This window comes from Hyla sarda, chromosome 4, assembly GCF_029499605.1.
Source record: "Hyla sarda isolate aHylSar1 chromosome 4, aHylSar1.hap1, whole genome shotgun sequence".
NCBI lineage: Eukaryota > Metazoa > Chordata > Amphibia > Anura > Hylidae > Hyla > Hyla sarda.
Genome location: NC_079192.1, coordinates 223523723 through 223548012, shown reverse-complemented (window position 1 = coordinate 223548012; position 24290 = coordinate 223523723). Strand labels below are relative to the sequence as shown.

At 39.0% G+C, this 24290-nt stretch overlaps 1 protein-coding gene across 8 annotated transcripts in view; it reads right to left on the bottom strand.

Annotated features, from left to right (window-relative positions):
• KIF21A (kinesin family member 21A) overlaps nucleotides 1-24290 on the bottom strand; it is a 186443-nt gene that overhangs the window by 59046 nt on the left and 103107 nt on the right. For 6 of the 8 annotated variants that reach the window (XM_056573651.1, XM_056573652.1, XM_056573650.1 and 3 more), the window contains exons 12-23: nucleotides 23763-23801; nucleotides 21658-21739; nucleotides 15853-15970; nucleotides 13988-14176; nucleotides 13307-13506; nucleotides 8755-8862; nucleotides 6989-7057; nucleotides 6693-6895; nucleotides 4502-4649; nucleotides 1591-1785; nucleotides 1289-1390; nucleotides 615-780 (exon numbers count right to left, since the gene is read on the bottom strand). In XM_056573651.1, coding sequence (XP_056429626.1) covers nucleotides 615-780; nucleotides 1289-1390; nucleotides 1591-1785; nucleotides 4502-4649; nucleotides 6693-6895; nucleotides 6989-7057; nucleotides 8755-8862; nucleotides 13307-13506; nucleotides 13988-14176; nucleotides 15853-15970; nucleotides 21658-21739; nucleotides 23763-23801 — 1619 coding nt within the window. The remainder of the gene's footprint in view (nucleotides 1-614; nucleotides 781-1288; nucleotides 1391-1590; nucleotides 1786-4501; nucleotides 4650-6692; nucleotides 6896-6988; nucleotides 7058-8754; nucleotides 8863-13306; nucleotides 13507-13987; nucleotides 14177-15852; nucleotides 15971-21657; nucleotides 21740-23762; nucleotides 23802-24290) is intronic. The other 2 variants (XM_056573647.1, XM_056573649.1) reach the window with 1 other exon arrangement.

Below are 24290 nucleotides of genomic sequence, written 5' to 3'. Positions count from 1 at the left end.
GTGTGGGTCCACCCTACATCACCGCTTACCCCATGATTGAAGATATGCAATAAAGAATCTACGGCTGACAACATAACTGGTATGTGCTCTGTTTCTTTCATCACTATGAATGTGCTAAAATAAATAAAATACCAAACATCAAATGTATGTTTCCCGAACATATAGCCCACTACATAAGGATGGTCTATCAGATGTTTAAAATTTACAGGAGGTCTCCAAGTGGGTAAATTTCCATGATTAGTTTTTATGCTATCAATTTTTCAAGTTATATCTAAGCCTTATCCATGTGATTTTTCAACTTTAATTTACTGAAATAACTTTACTAATAGATCAACTCAATTCTATGTAAAAAAAAAAAATCCTTATCAAATATAAGAAATGTTTCCAATATAATTTTTTTTTTTTTTTTTTTTTAAGCAACAGGATTTGCTGTCTGATCAAACACAGAGTTTGATTTAAACTAAGGACTTGACATGAAAAACATATACCATATGTGCTCACCTCATTGCAAACACAGCATTTATTCAGGAAAACCAAGTCAGGATAGTCTTCATTTATAAACATGCAAAAATACTAACATGCAAAAGAAAGGGTTGCTTCAACTAGGAACCAACCTTGCAAAGCATGGCCCAATAGAGCATCAAGTTCAGGATTCAGCTCTGCCTTTTCCTTCAACATGTGGAATAAAAGCTGATTTTGCGTGGAACTTGTAATTTCAATTTGTTTCAGACGCCCTTCTAGAACTTTAATCTGTGCCTCTCTTTGGGCAGCCTGGAGACCCTACAAGCAAAAACAAATAATAATAATAATATATACATATATTAGAGTAATAGACTGCTATCCCACTGTTAAGTATGTATTTTCTTATAATTCTAGTTTTCCAAAAATACTAAAACAAAATAAAGGAACTCCTTTACAAGTGGATACTTTGTACCAAGCCATTTTAGCACATACTGTAAGAATTACAATTATTTTTTAAGTTTATTTTATTGATATTTTATTGATACTATCATACTACAAAAATTGAGATGATTAACAATAGAGTCAAGAGAGGTTCTCTTGGACTTCAAATATCATACAGTAAAAAGACAACTAAAGGACAAAACGCAGAAGATGTTAGTCTTCCATGTCATGCCAATTGTATGTGTCATATCAAACTGCCTTATTTTATTATTTTAATGAATAAAACTCACATAGCATTAAGAACCTACAAAAAGGTTTGGGTACTTGACAAATGTATGCCTCAAAAGTTGTAAAGAAAGCAGAAAAACAACAACAAAAGTCTTACCTTGCTGACAGCCATAGAAAGAAAATGATCAAGAAGGTATCGTGCCTCTGTTAAAGTGCAAGAACTAATAATGGCAGTAACATCCAACGTATCTCCTTCTTCCTACAGGAGAAGGGCACCAAAATTATTTTTAAACAGGGTAAAACGGGATTATGAATAAATAAATCTCTCATGCACTACGTATGCAGTGTTACAGTTTGATGTAAAAAAGAAAAAGGAAGTAAGAGAACAAAAAAAGAAAATAAGATGTCATAAATAAGGTTAAAATGTTATATGAATATTTATTTATTTTCACAGCTTACTTTAGCCTCTTCCATCTGCATAATACTGGCCTGACAGTCAGATATACTGTCATTAATGTAGTCAATATTTGCACTCAATGACTCCATTTCTTCATTCAGAGAGTTAAGGTTTTTGTCATTATCACCCATTTCCTTCATAATCCGGTCCCGTTTTCTTGTAACTTTTTCTTTCCTCTTTGTGAGCTCCTCCCGTTGCTAAACGACAAAAACAATGCAAGATAATAAGTTAAAGCAATAAACTCACATTACCTCAAAAAATCTTTGTAAGTTTTCCAGTCTCACTTGAAGACTATCAAATCCTGGAACACAGTTCAAATACTGAGAATTCAATTTTTAAAAGAAAAGCAATATGCATTTCTTTCTCTAGGGGTGCTGCAGGGAAAAGTTTTCAGTTTAGTTTGGTTGTGGCCGGGCTCCAACTTGTTGGTATTACAGTAGTTAATGTCCCTGTCCTCTCAGATCAGCCTATATTTACCTGTCTGATTCCTATTATTGTTCTGCCTATCACAGATAATGTCCCAGATTTATCAAACTGTGTGAGAAAAAGTAGAGAGATTTTTCTACAGCAACCAATCACAGCTCAGTTAACGAGCTCTGGTAAAATGAACATTGAGCTGTGATTGGTTGTTATTGAAAAATCACTCCACTTCTTCTCTCACACAGTTTGATAAATCTGGGCCAATGTTTGCTTATTTTCTGAGTCTGGCTGACTATTAAAAAGTTTCTTTTTTCTTTCCCCCTCTTGGTAAAACGGTGAGAAATACATGAAATGATTTTCAATTTATATATATTTTTTCCAATGACTTTACAATTTCCAGAAATTTTACAACTATAGGTAATACAAACTTGTCTGTGCCAGATACACCCACAGTTTTTTTTTTTTTTTGCTATGAAGTAATTTTTATTGGGTTTTTACAACATACTTTTAGAAAAACAGTAACACAACATAGTAACCAGTGAAGGATTGTACACTGAATTTACCATATTTACCAGACCTTTGCAATATAACAGTTAGTGTTTAATCTTATTTTGCCATCAACACTACAACTCAAATGTATGTTTTATTAACAAAAAACACAACTTTTAATGCACAACTTCCTCTGCTGCTATTCTTGGTAATTTGTCTTGAGAAAGGCCATTATGTGACCAAAACATTGCTGCTATACCTTATAGTCTGATGGCTATTAAAAAGATTTACATAACATACAATAATTCTTACACTTTGGACCTTCATGATGATGTACAATAAAAGTTTAAAGAAGCACAGACCCAATATAACGAGTCATTTTACATAACATCAATAATTACTCAAGTTACCAACAAGGTGGTCGGGAAGCCAAAAAAAGTACAAAAATTTTACATAACATGCTTTCTGCCTATTCCATGTGTAGTGCTTGCTGATTTCTACTTGCACTAATATCTACCTGTACCCCCAATGTCAGGACTGGGAGCTCCATTTTATTATTGCTGTCCACTGGCTGTTCTCTATATGTAGAAAGTTCCAGTTTCCAGCAGCTCTTTCAGATTTCTTTATATATTCGTTGAGAATATCTTTTTCTCATTTTGTGATATTTTGGAGGGCTCTGGAAACAATTACTAGTTTTCCATTTAGTTACGGTGTAAATTTACAATATTTTCAATTTACAATGGTTGTCCTGGTACAAAATAACATTCAAAAATACTTTTCCTAAATACTTTAACCCCCTATCGACCACGGACGTAAATGTACGCCCTGGTGCGGAGGTACTTCACGCACCAGGACTTAAATTTACGTCCTGTATATGACCATGAGCACAGGTGCTCACGTCATGCACAGCAGGTCCCAGCTGCTATTAGCAAGCGAACATTTAAATAGATGATCGGATCACCCACGGCGCTGCCGCGGGGATCAGATCTTGAGGTCCCTCCCTCACCTGCCTCTGGCCGACTCCAGGGGTCTTCTGCTCTGGTCTGAGATTGAGTAGAGAAGAGCAGAAGATCGCCGATAATACTGATCAATGCTATGCCTTTATGCATAGCACTGAACAGTATTAGTAATCAAGTGATTGCTATAGATAGTCCCCTATGGGGACATAAAAAGTGTAAAACAAAAGTTAAAAAATGTAAAAATAAAAAGTAAAAAATAAAAATGGAAATTGTCCCTTTCTTCCAACTGTACCCCCAAAAAGCATTAAAAAAAAATGAATAAACATATTTGGTATTGCCACGTGTGTAAATCTCCAAACTATCAAAATATAATGTTAATGATCCTGGAACGGTGAACGGCATAAACTTAAAAAATAAAAAATTCCAAAATTGGTGCTTTTTTGTCACATTTTATTCTTAAAAAAGTTTATAAAAAGTGATTTAAAAGTTTGACATACGCAAATATGGTATCGATAAAAAGTACCGATCACGGCGCCAAAAATTAGCCCTCATACACGGAAAAATGAAAATGTTATAGGTGGTCTAAATAGGGTGATTTTAAACATATTGTTTAAGCACAAAAAGTTTAATCTTTTTTAAGCGGCACATTAATAGAAAAGTATGTAGCCATGGGTATTATTTTAATCGTATTGACCCACAGAATAAAGAAAACGTGTAATTTTTACCATAAAGTGTACAGTGTGAAAACGAAACACTCCAACATTTACAAAATTGTGGTTTTCATTAAAATTTCCTCCCTAAAAAAATAATTTCTTGGGTCTGCCGTACATTTTATGGTAAAATGAGAGGTGTCATTACAAATTACAATGGGTCACGCAAAAAACAAGCACTTATATGGGTCTGTAAATGGAAACATAAAAGTTGTGGATTTTAGAAGGTGAGGAGGAAAAAATGTTAATGCAACAATAAAATTGTCCTCGTCCTTAAAGGTCAAAATGGGCCTGGTCCTTAAGGGGTTAATACTCATTGTGAGGCGTTACTTTACCTTCAGTAGCCGATTCATGTCAGATTCCATATTGGAGATAGTCATTCTTTGCATCACAATGTCCGTGATCCTTTTCTCCAGTGACTGCCATTTCTGTCTGGCCGCCTTTGAAGTGTAAGTGTTACATCCTTTTCTTTGTTGTTTTTTTCTGCCAATAAAAGAACATACATGCACAATTAGAAAATCTGTACTATACTATGCATGCTTTGTGACATACAGTAGTCCATGGCTGAAAAGAAATACAAGGGACAAAGAAAAATTCATAACACAAACATGGAAAAGCTAAAGTATGCAAAGCTTGGTCTTAATTAAGCTTAACGCATTGTAATCATCCCACGCTGCTGTGATATAGCCATCCATCCTCCCACACCCTACTGTTCTCAGCTGGAGATTGCAATAACCACTGTACCTTCATTAAAATGATAATTCTGCAGTTAGCACATGTAATTAAAAATAAATACCCCTGATTCCTGAACTGCGGCTAGTAATGAGATTACTTTTCTGCTGTGCAGAACTTTCTGAACGTGTCTAAAAAGGGAAATATGCTAAACAAATCTTTTTGAACACAGTCATGGTGTAGTCTGAAGTATTTAATCATGATCGAACTGAAACCAACTAATTTAATTCTTGGTTGTGAGGAGCCTTGTGTTTCATTGATGACACTTTGTCACCAGAAAGGCAGATCATCAATAATAAAACTAGATGTGCAGTTTGTTGAAGAGTGTATTTACAGAAAAACTTAATTTCATATTTTATTTACCGTAATTAATTTTCTTGCTGCCATGTCAATTTCAATGTTCCCAGCAAAAAGCATGACAGAACCTTGAAGAAAGCATCTCTATATGTATATTTACGGTTTTCTCATTTTGCATGTGTTAAGAAAAGCTGATTGATGACAGATTTCCTTTAAATCATTCTATTCGTGTCACCTGCACTAACCTGTCGGTAGTGCAGATGACACTGATGACAACAGTCTCCTGCAATCCACTTCAGTATCTTCAGCTCCGGGCCCGTGACAGCAGTGATGTCACTAAACTCCTTCCATGCTCAAAGTCAGGCCTGGAGCTGATGAAACCGAAGCGGATTGCTGGAGAAACACAGCATGTAACGGGACACGGTAAGTACCATTGTCATCAGTGTCACCTGCACCACCTGTCTGTACCGACAGGTTAGTGCATGTGACACTGATGATAGATTTTCTTTAAGGTTTTTCACTTTTATAATTTAATTTTTTTATGGTGTTTCAGGTGTATTGCAGTAAAGTGTGTTTATTGTATCATAAAAATCTACATAACTCTCCAGACAATGATAACTTAGATCTCCTGGGTAGTAATTTCTTACACCTTCTAGAAAGAACCCCTTCTAATCATGTCCCCTTCTGTGCTTTAACCAGTTGCCATCTAATCCTGAGACGGCAACCTTTGCATGACGCAAGCTCTCGACTCGAGCCTGCGCCATACCGGCCGGCCTCCAGCTGATTCCTATAGCTGACATGCGGTGATTGCCACAGCCGGCTATTAACCCTTTAGATCGCCGCTGTCAAAGTTGACAGCAGCTTTTAAACTATCCCTGTCATTACATTATTAATGGTACTGGATACAGCCAGGGATGACACATCAACTCATGCACTGTACGCTCGTCTGTTCCCAGTACAGTGCATCTCTGCATTAGAGTGCTGTGCCCTATGCTTCTCTCTCTGGTATAGGGACTGGCATCTACTATCGATATTTAGAGATACACCGTAAGGAGAACAGTGAGGAATATTGCAGTTCTGCTACTGCCCACAGACAGCTACTGTGTAAGTAGCATAGCAATGTCTGTTTAGGATTCAGGGTGGGGCATCCATTTAGCTGCAGTTTTCTCATAGAAGGGGTAAAATAGGTTAATCAAATATTGGTCTGGTGGGATTATACATGATTAAATTTCCTGGCATCTTTCTAGCCTAAGACTAAAGCGTTCAGGATACAGAATTGCCAAACGTCCAAGGCAAACAGGCAAGTCTCAGGCTACAAAGTTGCCTGAAGATGTAAACAGGTATCCTGCTGCTAGACCAACATCAGGGTTACTTTTTAAGATGCAAGAAACTATAAAATAGTAGCTTTAAAGTGGAAATGCCATAAATCTATTTAAATTCAAAGATTAAAAAAAAGTCTCAGTACAACACTTATACAGTAGTCCATCAGTGATCTACCTTGTGCCATTGTAAGCATTGGAAGTTGCAGGTTGTACTCTTGCTATAGGTATTTTAGGTCTTTGTTGTCCAGTCATTCGGGCTGAGTCATGCTCTTCAATGACATGTTCTGAAACTGGTTCTGGGAGGCTTATTTTACGACTTACAACCCTTCCTGCCACTCTATCAGACATTGGTTTTACTTGTTTCCGAAGTGATGTAACCTGTTTACATGAAATTATGGTGATAAAACAAGTGAGCTGTCAAGTAAAGACACAAAGAAAGATCTAGTTCTTTCACTTATGATAAGGTTTTACCTCTTCGTTTTTTCGCCGTAGAATGACTTCTTGCTGCCTTTTCTGTGCTTCGAGAATCCTTAACTGACTCTAAAATATAATATTGGCTTAATATGATTTTTAATTTACAAATCAATTCAAAAGCTGAAAGCAACATATATGAAGTAGGGATAGCGGACTGTACTGGCTAGCTTGAATAATGATGTAATGCCAAAAATTTTGTTTTAAGGGATTTGTCTACTTTGGAAGATCCCTTTTTATTAGGTAAACTTATAATAACTATATAGAAGAGTAATGACTGGCCAATTACTAGAATAGAGATACTGCTGGGCTCTCTAGTACTTTGAGGCCTGGGCTACACTTTTCGTAGGACTACTTATTGGTTTTAACTACTGAAAGACCCTTGCAATGCCTAAGGTTGCATACAACCCAATGTGTTGCATTGGACTTATCTGTAGTTCAATAGTTAGCACTCTCTTGCACAGTACAACTCACAGCTGATTCAATACATGCTACAATTACTGAAAAAAATATTCCAGAGAGTGCTTTAACACAGTGCAGCTAAGGGTTAAAACACATGATCCGGTTGCATTGCAGTTGACCATATGCACAAAACACTTATGAAATTCTGTTGATAAGGCTCTGATCATACTGTGTGTTCCCTTTCCTTAGAAGTACCCATTGGCATCCTGCCAAAAACAGGATGTCAACAGATTCTGTAAAAAAGAGCAGCAGGTGCCATTCATTTTAATGGCCTGAACTGAGTCACCTAGTCACTTGGCAGTTTTAGCAATTACACTCAAGTTACCAAATAGAAAAAGCTAGTGAAATAAAACAAAGGGCAGACAGCGCTCCATAGTGTGATACCGGTTTTGCACAGAGAGATTAATGTAGGTGGATATTGCTCTCACCACAGTAGGTTACACTCCACCAAGTGCAACAATGGAACAAGGTATAGAAAATGGATAAGGTGTCAGCAGCCACTCCTCGTCTTGTCAGATATAGCCAAAGTAATAGTAGAACTCCAAGATGTGGACGGGATGCACGGGCGCTCGACAACCAGGTAGCAGGATAAAATGTTTATTCACCCATAATGCAACGTGTTTCACAGCACAGCTGCTTCATCAGGCTTGATGCCTGATGAAGCAGCTGGGCTGTGAAACGCGTTGCATTATGGGTGAATAAATATTTTATCCTGCTACCTGGAGTCGAGCACCCGTGTATCCCGTCCACACCTTTGAGTTCTACTGTTAAAATAGCAAAAGCTGGCAAGTATAATAACAAAATGCATTGAATCAGCGGTTAGCAGTACTTTGTAACTAAAATCTGCATGCCTTTTTTTTTTTTTTACTAAAGCTTCATCCAGGGGTAGTGGTGGATCCTGTGTGTTTACATCTCTACTTAGGTTTTATGTACACTTTTTATTACTTCCTGGATTGCTGTCAGATTTATATGTATATATTTCTATCTTATCAACTTTGATGGTGTTGGCTTCTATGCCATCTCTGCTTCTCGGGTTGGCGCTGCTTTGGTGGTGTTTATTTCCACGGTAACTTCACTCTCAGGAGATTGGCTAGTGTCCTTATCCTATTACTAACTCTTTGATGCACATAGGCTAATAATTCTGTATCTATATGAAGATGTTCCTGTAACTTTGTATTATATTCTCCAGCTCCTACATGCAGCCAGGAAACCACCTTATTTTAAAATGTAAGTAAAATATTGATCTATTATGCTCTGATTTTTCTTTGTTGGATGGCCTATTGAGTATTACACAAAATTCTCACCTCTTTCTTGCGATGATCTTTTTTAAGCTGTGCAATTTCACGGGTTCTGCGAGAATCTACCATTCTTGCCTTCTCTTGCTCCTCCTTCATTTGTTTCATTAGCCGCACCTGAACCCAAGTAATTATACATTTATAGTGATGCTCTAGTCTAGACAGTTGCTCATTGGTAAAAGTAGCCAAAAATGTTAGTAAAACTAATACTAAAACATGCCAAAAATACCCTAACATCACAGATATGCTTAAAAGGTAAAAGGTGCTCTTAAACACTCCAATATTTAAATGTTGCAGGCATCATACTGGCTTAAGGGGGTACTCCAGCACTAATACATCTTATCCCCTATCCAAAGGCTAGGGGATAAGATGTATGATCGCTGGGGGTCCCACCTCTGAGATAAAGCCACAGGCTGGATCGCACTTGCTATACTGTGTGCAGCTGATCAGGTCATACTGTGCTGCAGTACAAATGTATTTCAGCATAGTATAAACTGTAAAAAGAGTGAAAAATAAAATAAAAAGTTGGTGTAAAAAAAATATATATATAAAAAAAAGCCCCTTTCCTAATAAAAGCAGTGTATTACCAAAAAAGATCAAAAACACAAATCATATACATAATAAGTATTGCCACCTCCGTAATGATGTGTACTATAAAACTATAATGTAAATTATCCTGCACTGTGAACACCATAAAAAAATAAATAAATAAAAATCAACAATTTTGGTACAAATAGCAGAAAAAAGATCAAAAGGTAGCACGTATTGCAAAAATTATATCAATAAAAAATAGAGCTCATCCCGCAAAAAATAAGCCCTTACTCAATGGGACGAAAAATAAAAAGGTAACGGCTGTTGGAAAATGAATGGCAGAAAAAGAATTTTGCTCAGAAGAGGAAAAAGAACATAGAAAGCTATATAAAATGGGTATCGCCATAATCGTACTGACCCACAGAATAAATATAACATCACTTTTACCGCACAGTGTATACCACAAAAAAAAAAAAAAACTCCAGAAATGTTTACGTTTTTCACAATATTTTGGAGTTTTTCACCAAAAATGCTGCATGTGTCAACAAAAGTGCACCACTTATACACTGTTCAAAAAAATAAAGGGAACACTTAAACGACACAATGTATCTCCTAGTCAATCACACTTCCATGGAATCACACTGTCCACTCAGGAAGCAACACTGATTGACCATCACATTTCACATGCTGTTGTGCAAATGGAACAGAAAACAGATGGAAATTATAAGCAATTAGCAAGAAACCCCCAATAAAGGAGTGGTTCTGCAGGTGGTGATCACAGACCACTTCTCAGTCCCTATGCTTCCTGGCTGATGTTTTGGTCACTTTTGAATGCTGGAGGTGCTTTCACTCTAGTGGTAGCATGAGACGGAGTCTACAACCCACACAAGTGGCTCAGGTAGTGTAGCTCATCCAGGATGGCCCATCAATACGAGCGGTGGCACGAAGGTTTGCTGTGTCTGTCAGCGTGTCCAGAGCATGGAAGCGCTACCAGGAGACAAGCCAGTACATCAGGAGACGTGGAGGAGGCCAACAACCCAGCAGCAGGACCGCTACCTCCACCTTTGAGCAAGGAAGAGCAGGAGGAGCACTGCCAGAGCCCTGCAAAATAACCTCCAGCAGGCCACAAATGTGCATGTGTCCATTCAAACGGTCAGAAACAGACTCCATGGGGGCCCGATGTCCACAGGTTAGGGTTGTGCTTACAGCCCAACACTGTGCAGGACATCTGGCATTTGCCAGAAAACACCAAGATTGTCAAATTCGCCACTGGCACAGATGAAAGCAAGTTCATACTGAGCACATGTGACAGACATGACAGAGTCTGGAGAAGCCGTGGAGAACATTCTGCTGCCTGCAAAATCCTTCAGCATGACCAGTTTGGAGGTGGGTCAGTAATGGTGGGGGGTGGCATTTCTTTGGGGGGGGCCACAGTTCTCCATTTGCTTTCCAGAGGTAGCCTGCCTGCCATTAGGTACCGAGATGAGATCCTCAGACCCCTTGTGAGACCATATGCTTATGCGGTTGGCCCTGGGTTCCTCCTAATACAAGACAATGCTAGACCTCATGTGGCTGGAGTGTGTCAGCAGTTCCTGCAAGAGGAAGGCATTGATGCTATAGACTGGCCCACCCGTTCCCCAGACCTGAATCAGATTGAGCACATCTGGGACATCATGTACCAATCACTAGTCAGACCACACATGGAATACTGTGTACAGTACTGGGCACCAGTGTACAAGAAAGTTGTAGTAGAGCTGGAGAGGGTTCAAAGACGGGCAACCAGAGTAATACGGGGAATGGGAGGACTACAGTACCCAGAAAGATTATCAGAATTAGGGTTATTTAGTTTAGAAAAAAGAAGGGAGACCTAATAACTATGTATAAATATATCAGGGGACAGTACAGAGATCTCTACCATGATCTATTTATACCCAGGACTGTATCTATAACAAGGGGGCATCCTCTATGTTTAGAGAAAAGAAGGTTTCTACACCAGCTGCCATATTTGGAGTCGGGAAGGAATTTTTACCTTTAGTATGAGGGTTTTTTGCCTTCCTCTGGATCAACTCAGTAGGGACTCATTATGGATATAGGTTGAACTTGATGGACTCTGGTCTTTTTTCAACCTCATGAACTATGTTACTATGTCTCGCTCAATCCACCAATGCCACGTTGCACCACAGACTGTCCGGGAGCATGCCCAGGTGTTGTAGAGAGGTCATACAGGCACGTAGAGGCCACACACACTACTGAGCCTCATTTTGACTTGTTTTAAGGACACTGCATCAAAGTTGGATCAGCCTGTAGTGTGGTTTTCCATTTTGATTTTGAGTGTGACTCCATATCCAGACCTCCATGGGTTGATAAATTTGATTTCCATTGATAATTTTTGTGTGATTTTGTTGTCAGCACAATTAAATATGTAAAGACGAAAGTATTTCATACGATTAGTTCATTCATTCAGATCTAGGATGTGTTATCTTCGTGTTCCCTTTATTTTTTGGAGCAGTGTATAAAATACAATGGGGGAAATTTACCAAAACCTGTCCAGAGGAAAAGTTGCCCATTTGCCCATAGCAACCAATCAGGGGTTAAGGACACAGCCAATTTTATTTTAGCATTTTTGTTTTTTCCCTCCTTGCCTTCTAAAAATCATAGCACTCTTATATTTCCATCCACAGACCCATGTGAAAGCTTGTTTTTTGCGCGACCAATTGTCCTTCCTAATTACATCAATCGTTTTACAAAAAATATATATATGCGCAATCAAAAATATAATTTGTGTGGGGAAATTGAAAGGAAAACCGCAATTTTGCAAATTTTGGAAGGTTTCCTTATCACGCTGTACTTTATGGTAAAAATTACATGTTTTCTTAATTCTGTGGGTCAAAACGATTGAAATGATACCCATGTAATATGCTTTTCTATTATTGTGCAGCTTTAAAAAAAAAATAAAAATAAATCTCAACCTTTTTAAACAAAATTAGTATGTTTAAAATCATTCTATTTTGAGAACCTAAATTTTTTTCAGGATACAGGGCTGTATGAGGGCAAATTTTTAGCGTTGTGATCTGTACTTTTTATTGGTACCACTTTTGTGTATATGTTACTTTTTAATCGCTTTTTATAAATTTTTTTGGGAATGAGAGGTCACAAAGATTGCAGCAATTTTTTTTTTTTTACGTTTACGCCTTTCACAGTACGGTATCATTTATTTATTTTTTTCACACTTTCTAGGTCCTTTATGACTATTTATAGTAATGATTAGATTGCATACATTGAACAGTGCTATGCATAGGCATAGCACTGATCGATCAGTATTATTGGCGATCTTCTCCTCTGGTCTCAGATCAAGCGGACCAAAGAAGAAGACCCCAGGATGACAGCTGGAGCAGGTAAGGGGACCTCCGGCGGATGATCGGATCATCCATTAAAACGATCGCAATGCAGCAGATGTCGTGATCTGTATCGATTTCAGTATCTGAGGGGTTAATGGCGGACATCAGCGAGATCGCGCCATGTATAGGACGTAAATGTAGGTCCTGGTGCGTTAAGTACCAAGACATCAGGATGTTCATTTACGTCCTATGTCGTTAAGGGGTTTATAGGCTTTACACACCTATGAATTTATTTTTGCTTTATACTTTTGGGGCACATTAAAACACTTCTCATTGATCTTTAATAAAAATGCAGCTTAGTTTCCCTTCTACAGCCTCCTGCAGTGTCCTGATCACAGTGAAGTCAGTGAGAAGCAGCCATACTGGTATGTTTCCAGGCCTCATCTCTGTACTCATTATCAACTAAGCTGTTTTATGATCAAAAGTCATAGCAGGAGACTGTAAAAGAGAAACTAATCAAAATGTGTAATGAAGACCTATGAAAATGTTGTTTGCACCATAATAAGTGCAAAACAAGGATTTATAAAACTGTATTTAGAATTGTGTGTCCGTAGCAATTGCACAGTGCCAACTGACACATATTATTAAGTGTCATAACTGTAGACATAACTGTAATAGTATTTAGAATATACCTTTGTTTTCTTCATCTCAACAACCTCTTGCTGCAATTTTCTCATCTGTTTTTCATACTGTGACTGGTTTTTCAACAAACGGGCATGTTCCTTTTGTGCTGCTTGCAGCTTTTGAAGTTCCTTATTCATGGTCTGTAGTTTCTTCTCATACTCTGTCTTTATCTTTTTTGTTTTCTCTTCTGTACATGTTTCCATGGAGCCTAAAAGAAATGTTATACTAATAAGGAATAAGCTGGTTAAAAGTACAGGAGACTTCAATGACTTTTGTAAGAAGAAAAAAATGGTTACAAAAATATTGTTCATAGCAGCCAGTTATCATGTCTACTCTTGTGTTTGCAGTAAGTATTTTCTTTAGGTACATATTGATGTAACCCAAGCATATATAAAAGGATTCTTCTCTCACAGAAAACTGAACTGTAATTGCTTTCCTGGACATGACAGAGTTTCCCTCTTTAATCTTAGTAACTGGGAACTGTGCTTTACAGCTAGCAGTATGTGATGTATGGTGTGGCGGTTACTCTTACTACCCATTAGCAGAAACAAATGGCTCAGAACCACATTTATATTTTACAATCATCTATGACCAAATGTAGGAAAAGAGAAAATAAAAATAAAGGGGCCCTGGCTACTTCCATATCAATTTGCTATTTCAGGGGATAGATAAAAATACAATTTTATTACCCATGTTCTGAAGTACACGATCTCGTTCGAGTTGTGTGTCCCGAATTTTATGTTGCAAGGTCATCAGTTTTTCTTCGTACTGCTGTTTGAGGGTATGCAGTCTTTTCTGGCTGTTCTCCAGTTCATCAATAAGTTTTTGCTTTATGGCGATCTCACAGGTGATGTTTGCCAGGTCAGCTTGGTAGTTTTCTTTAAGTTAGAAAACAAAATTAGAATGCATCCATAAAGTAAAACCAAACAAATGCAGGTGCCAGGTATTTGTAATAGACATGATGTATTTATACTATTCCTAGCAGTGCAAGGTTTAAATTGTAAGGTTACATGGGTTATCGAGGACATAAGCTGATTTCTTACAGAAACAGCACCACTTTTGGTTCCACTGAAAAGGATGGAGGTAAGCTGTAATACCACAAACAGCTTTAGGGCAGGTTGTGGTGCTGTTTTTGGAAGAAAGGATGTATGTTTTTCGAACCTTAGATAACCCCTTTAAGGAGGTTTTACAAGAAAACACCTTATTTAGCTCTATGCCTCCCTGTGGAACAAAAACTTAAAATGTCCACTTTGCTGCTACCCAGGTACCACAGATGTAAAATTTTCAGTTCTATACTTCTCTGTGTGTGGTGAGCGGGACAGAACCGTACAGGAACATGGAGCTGTGGCACCCTGGTGTAGTGAGCGAGGTAAGTATTTGGGAGTTTGTTATTTTATTCCATGGGAGGCATAGGGTTAAGTAAAAGGTTTCCCTGGAAAAGCTCTTTAACGTGTACCTGTCGTCAACACAGACTTTTTATATAATGTAGATAATACCATTATATGTATTTTTTAGGGATCGACCGATTATCGGTATGGCCGATATTATCGGCCGATAATCACAATTTTGGGCATTATCGGTACCGGCAATTACCTTGCCGATAAGCCGATAATGCCCCGCACCGCCCTGCGACCCCCCCCGACCCGCCGCACCGCAGCGTTCCGGGTGGAGGGTGAACCGGTCCGGGCTGTCCTTCTCTGGGGGTCATCTTCTCCACTCCGGGCAGGCTCCGGACAAGTATGCTGCATAGACGCCGCTAAGCCGTGACGTCACCCGGAATGCTGCCGAACACTACAGGAAAGAAGGATGGCCCGGACCACCCTGACAGGTAGGGGGAGAGAAGCGGGTGGTGGCGGCGGCGGCCTATGGCATCGCAAAAGCCACTGCAGTGCATTGATTTAAAGCGCCCGCTTTAAATCAATGATCTGCAGCGGTGTCGCGGGGGGATAAATAGCCGATAACTTATACCGGAATATCAGTATAAGTTATCGGCCCTAACCTCCACCGATTATCGGTATCGGCCCTAAAAAAACGATATCGGTCGATCCATAGTATTTTTGTAATATACATTGGTTAATAATGGTGTATATTTTGGGTGAAAAAATGCTGTCCCTGCAGCTATTGTCTGTGTGTCTCTATGATGAGCCCAAAAACAGGAAGTGAGGGCAGGACAAGTAGTGCTCTGTGCAGGCTCCTGGCTTGTCAATCATCCTGATGTATGAGCCAGGAGCATGCTATAGAGCCTCAGTGTACACTCTCCTGCTTTTTCTTAGTACACAGAGCCCTGCTTGTCCACCATCACTTCCATCACACCATCACATTTTTTAACCAATGTATTTTACAAATATACATTTAATGGTATTATCTACATTATATAAAAAGTTTTTACTTTAACATAAAATGGCATATGCACGATGCATTCACAGATTTACTGCAGTGTTTAGACAGTGTAGCTGACATTATGCCATTGGAAAGGTTCTGCACTGGTACAATAAATATACGTCTTTAGTAAAGCAGTGAGTTTCTTTTTCTTTTACAGAAATTAAATATATACCCTTTTCATCTTGTTCTGAATCAGATTCACTTGAGCTTTCTGCTCCATCTGCATCTTCCTCTTCTTCATCCTCCTCCTCTTCATCTTCTTCATGATCGCTTCCATCACGTCCTTCTTCCTACAAAGAGGTATCATTCGTCATGCACTTCGCTTTAACAGATATGACAATTACTAGTCTATTTATGAATCATGTTTGGAAACATTTTGGATACTATAAACAGTTGTAGTGTGTTTTGTTTTTTTAATACTACGCTGCAAGCATGACTAAACAGACCCTAAATGACAAATGCATTTGTTAGACATGACCTTAAATAGGCACTGTCAGATGCAAAAACTGTTTATATGTTGTTACTAATAAAAAATTAACCCCTTAAGGACTCAGCCCATTTGGGCCTTAACCTCTTCAGGACATAGTGCGTATGGATACGCCCTGCATTCCGAGTCCTTAAGGACCGAGGGCGTATCCATACGCCTGTGGGAATTCCGGTCCCCACCGCTAGCCGGTTGGGGACCGGAGCCGGATGCCTGCTGAAATCGTTCTGGGTCAATTCTCATTCTGGGTCAATCGGGTCTTCAGTGACCTGGTAACCCGGAATTACTGGCTGATCTCTGACGGCCCAGAACAGCCATAGCCTGCAGGGGTGAGGTGGCACTGGTGCCACGTCACGATCACCCCGATTCGTCGGCCGGATTACCGGCCGACCAATCAGGGCGCCTGCTGCGGGTGTCACTCTCGCAACCCGCTCCGCCCCTCTTCCGAAGGACGTGAGCGGGTGCGGGACGTGCACCCCGGGTGCTGGGGACCCCGATCCCCGGCGTCAATGTTGGGATCGGGGCACCAGGAGCATCGGCGGCGGCGGCGACGACTACGAGGGACTGACCTGTGTGCCGGCAGCAGGAGGTGAGTGACAGCCTCCTGCTGTTGCTTAGCAACAGCTCCCAGCATGCAAAAAGGGCATGCTGGGAGCTGTAGTTATGCAACAGCAGGAGGCAGACCACCACAACTCCCATCATTTCCTTATGGGCATGCTGGGACTTATGGTTTTGCAACAGCTGGAGGCACATTTTTTTCTATGGAAAAGTGTACCTTCAGCTGTTGTATAACTACAACTCCCAGCTTGCACAAACAGCTAAAGTGCATGCTGGGAGTTGTAGTGGTGCATCTGCTGGTTACATAACTACAACTCCCAGCATGCCTGTTGGCTGTCGGTGACTGCTGAGAGTTGTAGTTTTGCAACAGCTGAAGGCACACTGGTTGTGAAACTCAGAGTTTTTTTTTACCTAACTCAGTGTTTTACGACCGGTGTGCCTCCAGCTGTTGCAAACTCCAACTCTCAGCAGTCAATGTACACCATGCACCGTACATGCTGGGAGTTGTAGTTTTGCAACAGCTGGAGGCACACTGGTTGTGAAACACTGAGTTAGGTCACAAACTCAGTGATACATAACCAGTGTGCCTACAGCTGTTGCAAAACTAAAACTCCCAGCATGTACAGTCTGTCAGTGCATGCTGGGAGTTGTAGTTTTGCAACAGCTGGATGTTACCCCCCCCCCCCCCCCCCAATGTGAATGTACAGGGTACACTCAAAAGGGCGGAGGTTTACAGCAAGAATCTGGCTGCAAGTTTGAGCTGCGACAAATTTTCTGCCGCAGCTCAAACTACCAGCGAGAAACTACTGTGAACACCCGCACGTGCGACTGTATCCTAAAAACACTACACTAACAAAAAATTAAATAAAAGTAAAAAACACTACATATACACATACCCCTACACAGCCCCCCTCCCCTCTCCAATAAAAACGAAAGCATCTGGTACGCCACTGTTTCCAAAACGGAGCCTCCAGCTGTTGCAAAACAACAACTCCCAGTATTGTCGGACAACCGTTGACTGTCCAGGCATGCTGGGAGTTTTGCAACAGCTGGAGGCACCCTGTTTGGGAATCACTGGCGTAGAATACCCCTATGTCCACCCCTATGCAAGTCCCTAATTTAGGCCTCAAATGCGCATGGCGCTCTCACTTTGGAGCCCTGTCGTATTTCAAGACAACAGTTAAGGGTCACATATGGGGTATCGCCGTACTCGGGAGAAATTGTGTTACAAATTTTGGGGGGTATTTTCTGCTTTTACCCTTTTTAAAAATTTAATTTTTTTGGGAAAACAAGCATTTTAGGTAAAAAAAAATATTTGTCGTGAAACACCTGTGGGGTATAAAGGTTCACTTAACCCCTTGTTACGTTCCACGAGGGGTCTAGTTTCCAAAATGGTATGCCATGTGGGTTTTTTTTTGCTGTCCTGGCACCATAGGGGCTTCCTAAATGCAGCATGCCCCCAGAGCAAAATTTGCTTTCAAAAAGCCAAATGTGACTTCTTCTCTTCTGAGACCTGTAGTGCACCAGCAGAGCACTTTTCACCCCTATATGGCATGTTTTCTGAATCCGGAGAAATTGGGCTTCAAATTTTTAGGGGTATTTTCTGCTATTACCCTTTTTAAAAATGTAAAATTTTTGGGAAAACAAGCATTTTAGGTAAAAATTATAATTTTTTTATTACATTTGCAAAAGTCGTGAAACACCTGTGGGGTATAAAGGCTCACTTTATCCCATGTTACATTCCCCGAGGGGTCTAGTTTCCAAAATGGTATGCCATGAGGGATTTTTTTTGCTGTTCTGGCACCATAAGGGCTTCCTAAATGCAACATGCCCCCCAAAAACCATTTCAGAAAAACGTACTCTCCAAAATCCCCTTGTCGCTCCTTCCCTTCTGAGCCCTCTACTGCGCCCGCCGAACACTTAACAGACATATGAGGTATGTACTTACTCGAGAGAAATTGGGCTACAAATACAAGTAAAAATTTTCTCCTTTTACCCCTTGTAAAAATTCAAAAATTGGGTCTACAAGAACATGTGAGTGTAAAAAATGAAGATTGTGAATTTTCTCCTTCACTTTGCTGCTATTCCTGTGAAACACCTAAAGGGTTAAAACTCTGACTGAATGTCATTTTGAATACTTTGGGGGGTGTAGTTTTTATAATGGGGTCATTTATGGGGTATTTCTAATATGAAGACCCTCTGGTGTCTTCCAAAAGTAAAAACTCATCAATTTTATGATGCAAACATAAAGTAGACATATTGTATATGTGAACCAAAAAAAATGTATTCGTAATATCCATTTTCCTTACAAGCAGAAAGCTTCAAAGCTAGAAAAATGCAACATTTTCAAATTTTTCATCAAATTTACGGATTTTTCAGGATGCAAAGTATCGACAAAAGAAAGGATGCAAGTATCGACAAAAATTTACCACTATGTTAAAGTAGAATATGTCACGAAAAAACAATCTCTGAATCGGAATGATAACTAAAAGCATTCCAGAGTTATTAACGTTTAAAGTGACAGTGGTCAGATGTGCAAAAAACGCTCCGGTCCTTAAGGCCAAAATGGGCTTGCTCCTGAAGGGGTTAAGGACTCCGACAATTTTATTTTTACGTTTTCGTTTTTTCCTCCTTGCCTTCTACAAATCATAACTCTTTTATATTTTCATCCACAGACTAGTATGAGGGCTTATTTTTTGCGCGACCAGTTGTCCTTTGTAATGACACTCACTCACTTTACCATAAAATGTATGGTGCAACCAAAAAAATACTATTAATGTGGGGAAATAGATAAGAAAACCGCAATTTTGCTTATTTTGAGAGGTTTCGTTTTCATGCTGTACACTTTACGGTAAATAGACCTGTTTCCTTTATTCTGCAGGTCAATACGATTAAAATAATACCCATGATTGCACACTTTATTATTATACCGCTTAAAAAAAAAAAAAAACGCTAACTTTTAAACCAAATTCGTGTGTTTAAAATCCCTCTATTTTGCTGACCTATAACCTTTTCATTTTTCTGTATTTTTCTGTATAAGCGGCAGTATGAGGGCTCATTTTTTGCGCCGTGATTTTTTTATATACCACATTTACATATATAAAACTTTTAATACATTTTTTTATAAATTTTATTTGGAATAAAATGTTATAAAAAAAAAGCTGCAATTTTGGACTTTTTTTTTACGTTCACTGTACGGGATAATAAAAATTATATTTTAATAGTTCAGATATTTACGCACGCGGCGATACCAAATATGTTTATTTAAAAAAAATGATTACACTTTTATAGGGGGAGGGGATATATATTTTTTTTATTACTTTTTTTTACTTTTATTTTTACACTTTAATAGTCCCCATAGGGGACTATTTATAGCAATCATTCGATTGCTAATACTGTTCAGTGCTATGCATAGGGCATAGCACTGATCAGTGTTATCGGTCATCTTTTGTTCTGGTCTGCTCAATCTCAGACCAGAGCAGAAGACCCGTGGAAGGCAGCGGAGGCAGGTGAGGGGACCTCCGTCTGCCGTCCTGGATAATCGGATCGCAGCGGCAGCGCTGCAAGCGATCCGATAATCCATTTTAGTGACCGCACTGCAGCATATGCTGTGATCTGTATTGATAAGGGAATCTGAGGGATTAATAGCGGACATCTGCGAGATCGCGGATGTCAGCCATTATCTGCGGTTCCCTGGTAAGTGCCGCGCATGGTTATGTAAAGGATGTAAATGTATGTCCTAATGCGTTAAGTACCACCTCACCAGTATGTACATTTACGTCCTGCGTCGGGGGGTTAATGACCTTTTCTAATATGGTTCTTTAAAAAAAAAATGTTCTATTTAATAAAGAAAAACGCCACTGAAAATCCAACCACTAGTGGTCCGCATACCTACTGGGAAACTAACCATTCCTGCAGCAGCATCAGCTTGTCTATAAGTCATGGACAAGAGATGACTCATGGACAGGGCTGCATGAGCAGACACACCAATCACCTCCCACCACCACAAGGGAGGGACACGCCACCCCTGATTTCTAACACTGTGAGATAAGAAAAGAGGTATTTTATAATAAATATAGGTGATGGAGCCATAAAAATTAGATGTACATGGTCAGGATTAGGCTCTGAGTAATATATTTTTTTGTGAGATCTGACAGGTAAGCTATCCAGGATTACAAAAATGCTTCTGTTTTTATTAATTTCAGCACTTCTTTTTGCAAAGGGTTGTGTCTTAAATTGGGGTTAGCCAAGACACAACCACTGAAAAGACTGTTGATGTTTCTGCATATATGTTATGTTAGGGTACGTTCCCACACGGCGTATTTTGCTGCGTATTTGCTGCGTATTTGGTGCTGCGTATTTTCCTACCCATTGACTTCGACAGAGAAAATAAAATACGCAACAGCAAATACGCAGCAAATACGCCGTGTGGGAATGTACCCTTAAACACCATTTCACCTTCTGGATTAGTAAAAAGCAGGGAAACAGTTTTTGTACAGGGGGTGTTGCATTTTTTTATTTAACATGTTCTAGTTTTATTATAACACTCTTAGTCTAAAGTATGGGCAACACGGCAGCTCAGTAGTAAGCATTGTTGCCTTGCAGCCCTGGGGCCTTCTCTTCAAATTCCACCAAGGAAAATATCTGCAAGGATTCTGTGTATTGTCCCCTAGTTTGTATGAATTTCCACTGGGTACTCTGGTTTCCTTTAATGCTTCTAAAAAATATTGATAGGTGTATTTAGAATTTAGACTGTAAGCCCCAGTGAGTGGGTGTGAATATGTTTATAAATAAATAAATATATACATACACACACCTACACAAAAAGACCCCTTGAAAAAGAAGGCTTCTAAAAAGGAAAAAAAATAAAATAAAATGATATTTCCCCGATTCTTAGTTCACATATTCGTTATTGATGTAATAGTCTATACTTACAATATCTAGCTCATTTGATTCTTTTTCAGTAAGCTCTCTTTCTTCAGACTTCTCATTGTCTGCATTTTCATCTTTTACAACACTACAGTAAAAACAGGAAATACTTAAAATAGATTGCATGGTGCATTTTGTTTGCATTCTGCCAAGTCAATGAAAATTCAACTAACATTAAATGAGAACACCATTCATATTTTTTTGATGTGCTGCAGATATATCCATATACAAATAAAACATTGACTAAACTTATGACTTCACAGAAATTTCTCAGAGAAATCTAATAACCTGAAACCCACTTAACTACTGTTTATGAGAAATAGCTCAAACATTTTTGCCAAATCACAATATAATATAATTTATTTTTTGCTTATTTTCCCTATAACCACCAACAAGGTATATGGCCTGTCATCCAGCAATCACAGAAGCAGCGCTAACTCCATGTTATACGTAGCGCTTATATGAGTGCTGTGGGTGTACTGAGCAGTTTTGCCATCTCTTTTGGATGCTTACAGTGCTGACCCACCAGCTGCACAACCTCCTATGCACTCATCATACTTTAGTACCTTTTTATTGCACTCTAGAATAAAGAAATAAACTATTATTGGCCTATCATCAGGCCATCAATAGGTGAGCAGCATGGTGCCAATGGCCGTGTTAACAGGCCAGCTATTGTTTTTACCTAGAAAACTCCTTTAACTTCTACAATAAAAATGCATATCGGTGGTCATTAAAGTGTACTTGTCATTTCAGGTGACTTTTTAGGATAAGCTGCCCTTTGTAAGCACATAAGAAGCCACACTATTTCTGTCCATTATATAACTTGAATATAGGCATTTTCCTGCAGATTTCTGCTCTGCAGGATTCATTTATAAATTTGTAGTTCTCCCAGAGCAGGTGGGCGGAGGTTCAGGTTACTGAGATGTTAACTCCGATATTTATTTTCGCAAAACAAAGTCTGCACTATTTGTATAAGTCTTTATATAATACACAAGCTTTATGTCCATTTAGGAGGAAAATCGGTTGAATTGTGTAGAGTGAAATGGACAAATAGCTGTGATGTGCCACTATGACATAAAACATGACTTTTTTAATATAAAATATTTCTTTGTCACAAAGCACATCATAAATGAAAAAATGAAAGAGAATTTAAGATTACAGCAGGAATGTAGGGGAAGCAAAATTAAATTGTGTGTCACTGTTCTTCTAGAAAGCAGTAAAACAAAAAAGTATTGTTAGATCAAAAAGGATATGTGGATGAAAAACAGCAGAATTCCTTAGTACAGATGTAGAAAACATTGGCCACACGCACTAAGGGCTGATATTTTTGCATGATAAGAGCAATATCAGACAGAAAAATGTGCAAGCTGACTTGGCTGTAGAAATTGCTATATAAATTCATCTGTCTTGGTAACAGTCACCTTGACACAACCCAGGGTCCATAGTAATGTTACCCATAACCTGTATGTATCAGAGCCAAGTATTTAGCGCTTTATGCACAGACAAGTTTTACCTGAAATATCAGCACCTTATGCAGTGAGCTTTAAAATAATAAGATAGTCCTTGCTTAATCCTCTGGTTATATTTTCTGCAAGAGTGGCTATGTAACCTAATTCAACATAAACTACTCCAAGCACACAATATAACTCCACTAGGTAAAGAAAACCCAGCATTTTATTTCATTGGTGCAAAGTGTTTGTAACAGTATTAGATTGTATAACTTGTATAACATGTAAATGTGCTGCAGAACATTGCACGGAGCTCCTGTAGAAGTAGCGCCTGTTAATGTGTAACATTTTGTACATAAACAGGACAAGAAGACACTTCTTTGGATATAGCAATATGCCAAACATATCACTTTCTCGCTGGTTACACAATAGCAGCTTTGCCTTAGAATGAAAAGGTCAAGGGTTGTGTGCAGCACCGATAACAAATATGTTGTAAAAAGAAAAAATAAATCAAACACTTTGCTCCATAAGACATTTGTGGAACATAATGCCATTTATTGGGTTAAGAAGTGTACTGGTTAGGTTTTCTCTTCATATAAATCGGTAATAAAAAAAAAAAAAAGAAGAAATCAAAGAAACAGAGACAAAGGTGAGAATTCCAACCTTCCTTCTTCTTGATTGTTTTCTTGGAGCTGCTGTAGCCTTCAAAAGCAGAAGTACAGTATAGGAAGCCAAACCAATGAAGGACAGACCAGACAAACAATGAAAGTTACAAAGGTAAGAATGGTGCATGAACTTGCTGCCATCAATAAAAACACACTGCACAATATTGTTAACAATTTGTAAATATTCACTACAATGGGCAATATGCTTACAGTGAGCTCTACACTGTCTTAGGTTGGGTTCACATCACGTTTTTACCCATACGGGACCGCATACAGCTGGGGGGAGCTAAAACATTGCGCTCCCGTATCCCTGCCGAATGCCGCCCGTATGTAATTCATTTCAATGAACCGACCGGAGTGAAACGCTGACTCTGGTCGGCTCATTTTTGCCCTGTGTGCGGTTTTCCCACCACACCTAAAACCGTAGTCTACCACGGTTTGAGGTCCGGTGGAAGACCGCATACGGGGCAAAAATGAGCCGACCGGAGTCAGCGTTTCACTCCGGTCATTAACAACCTATAAGGGG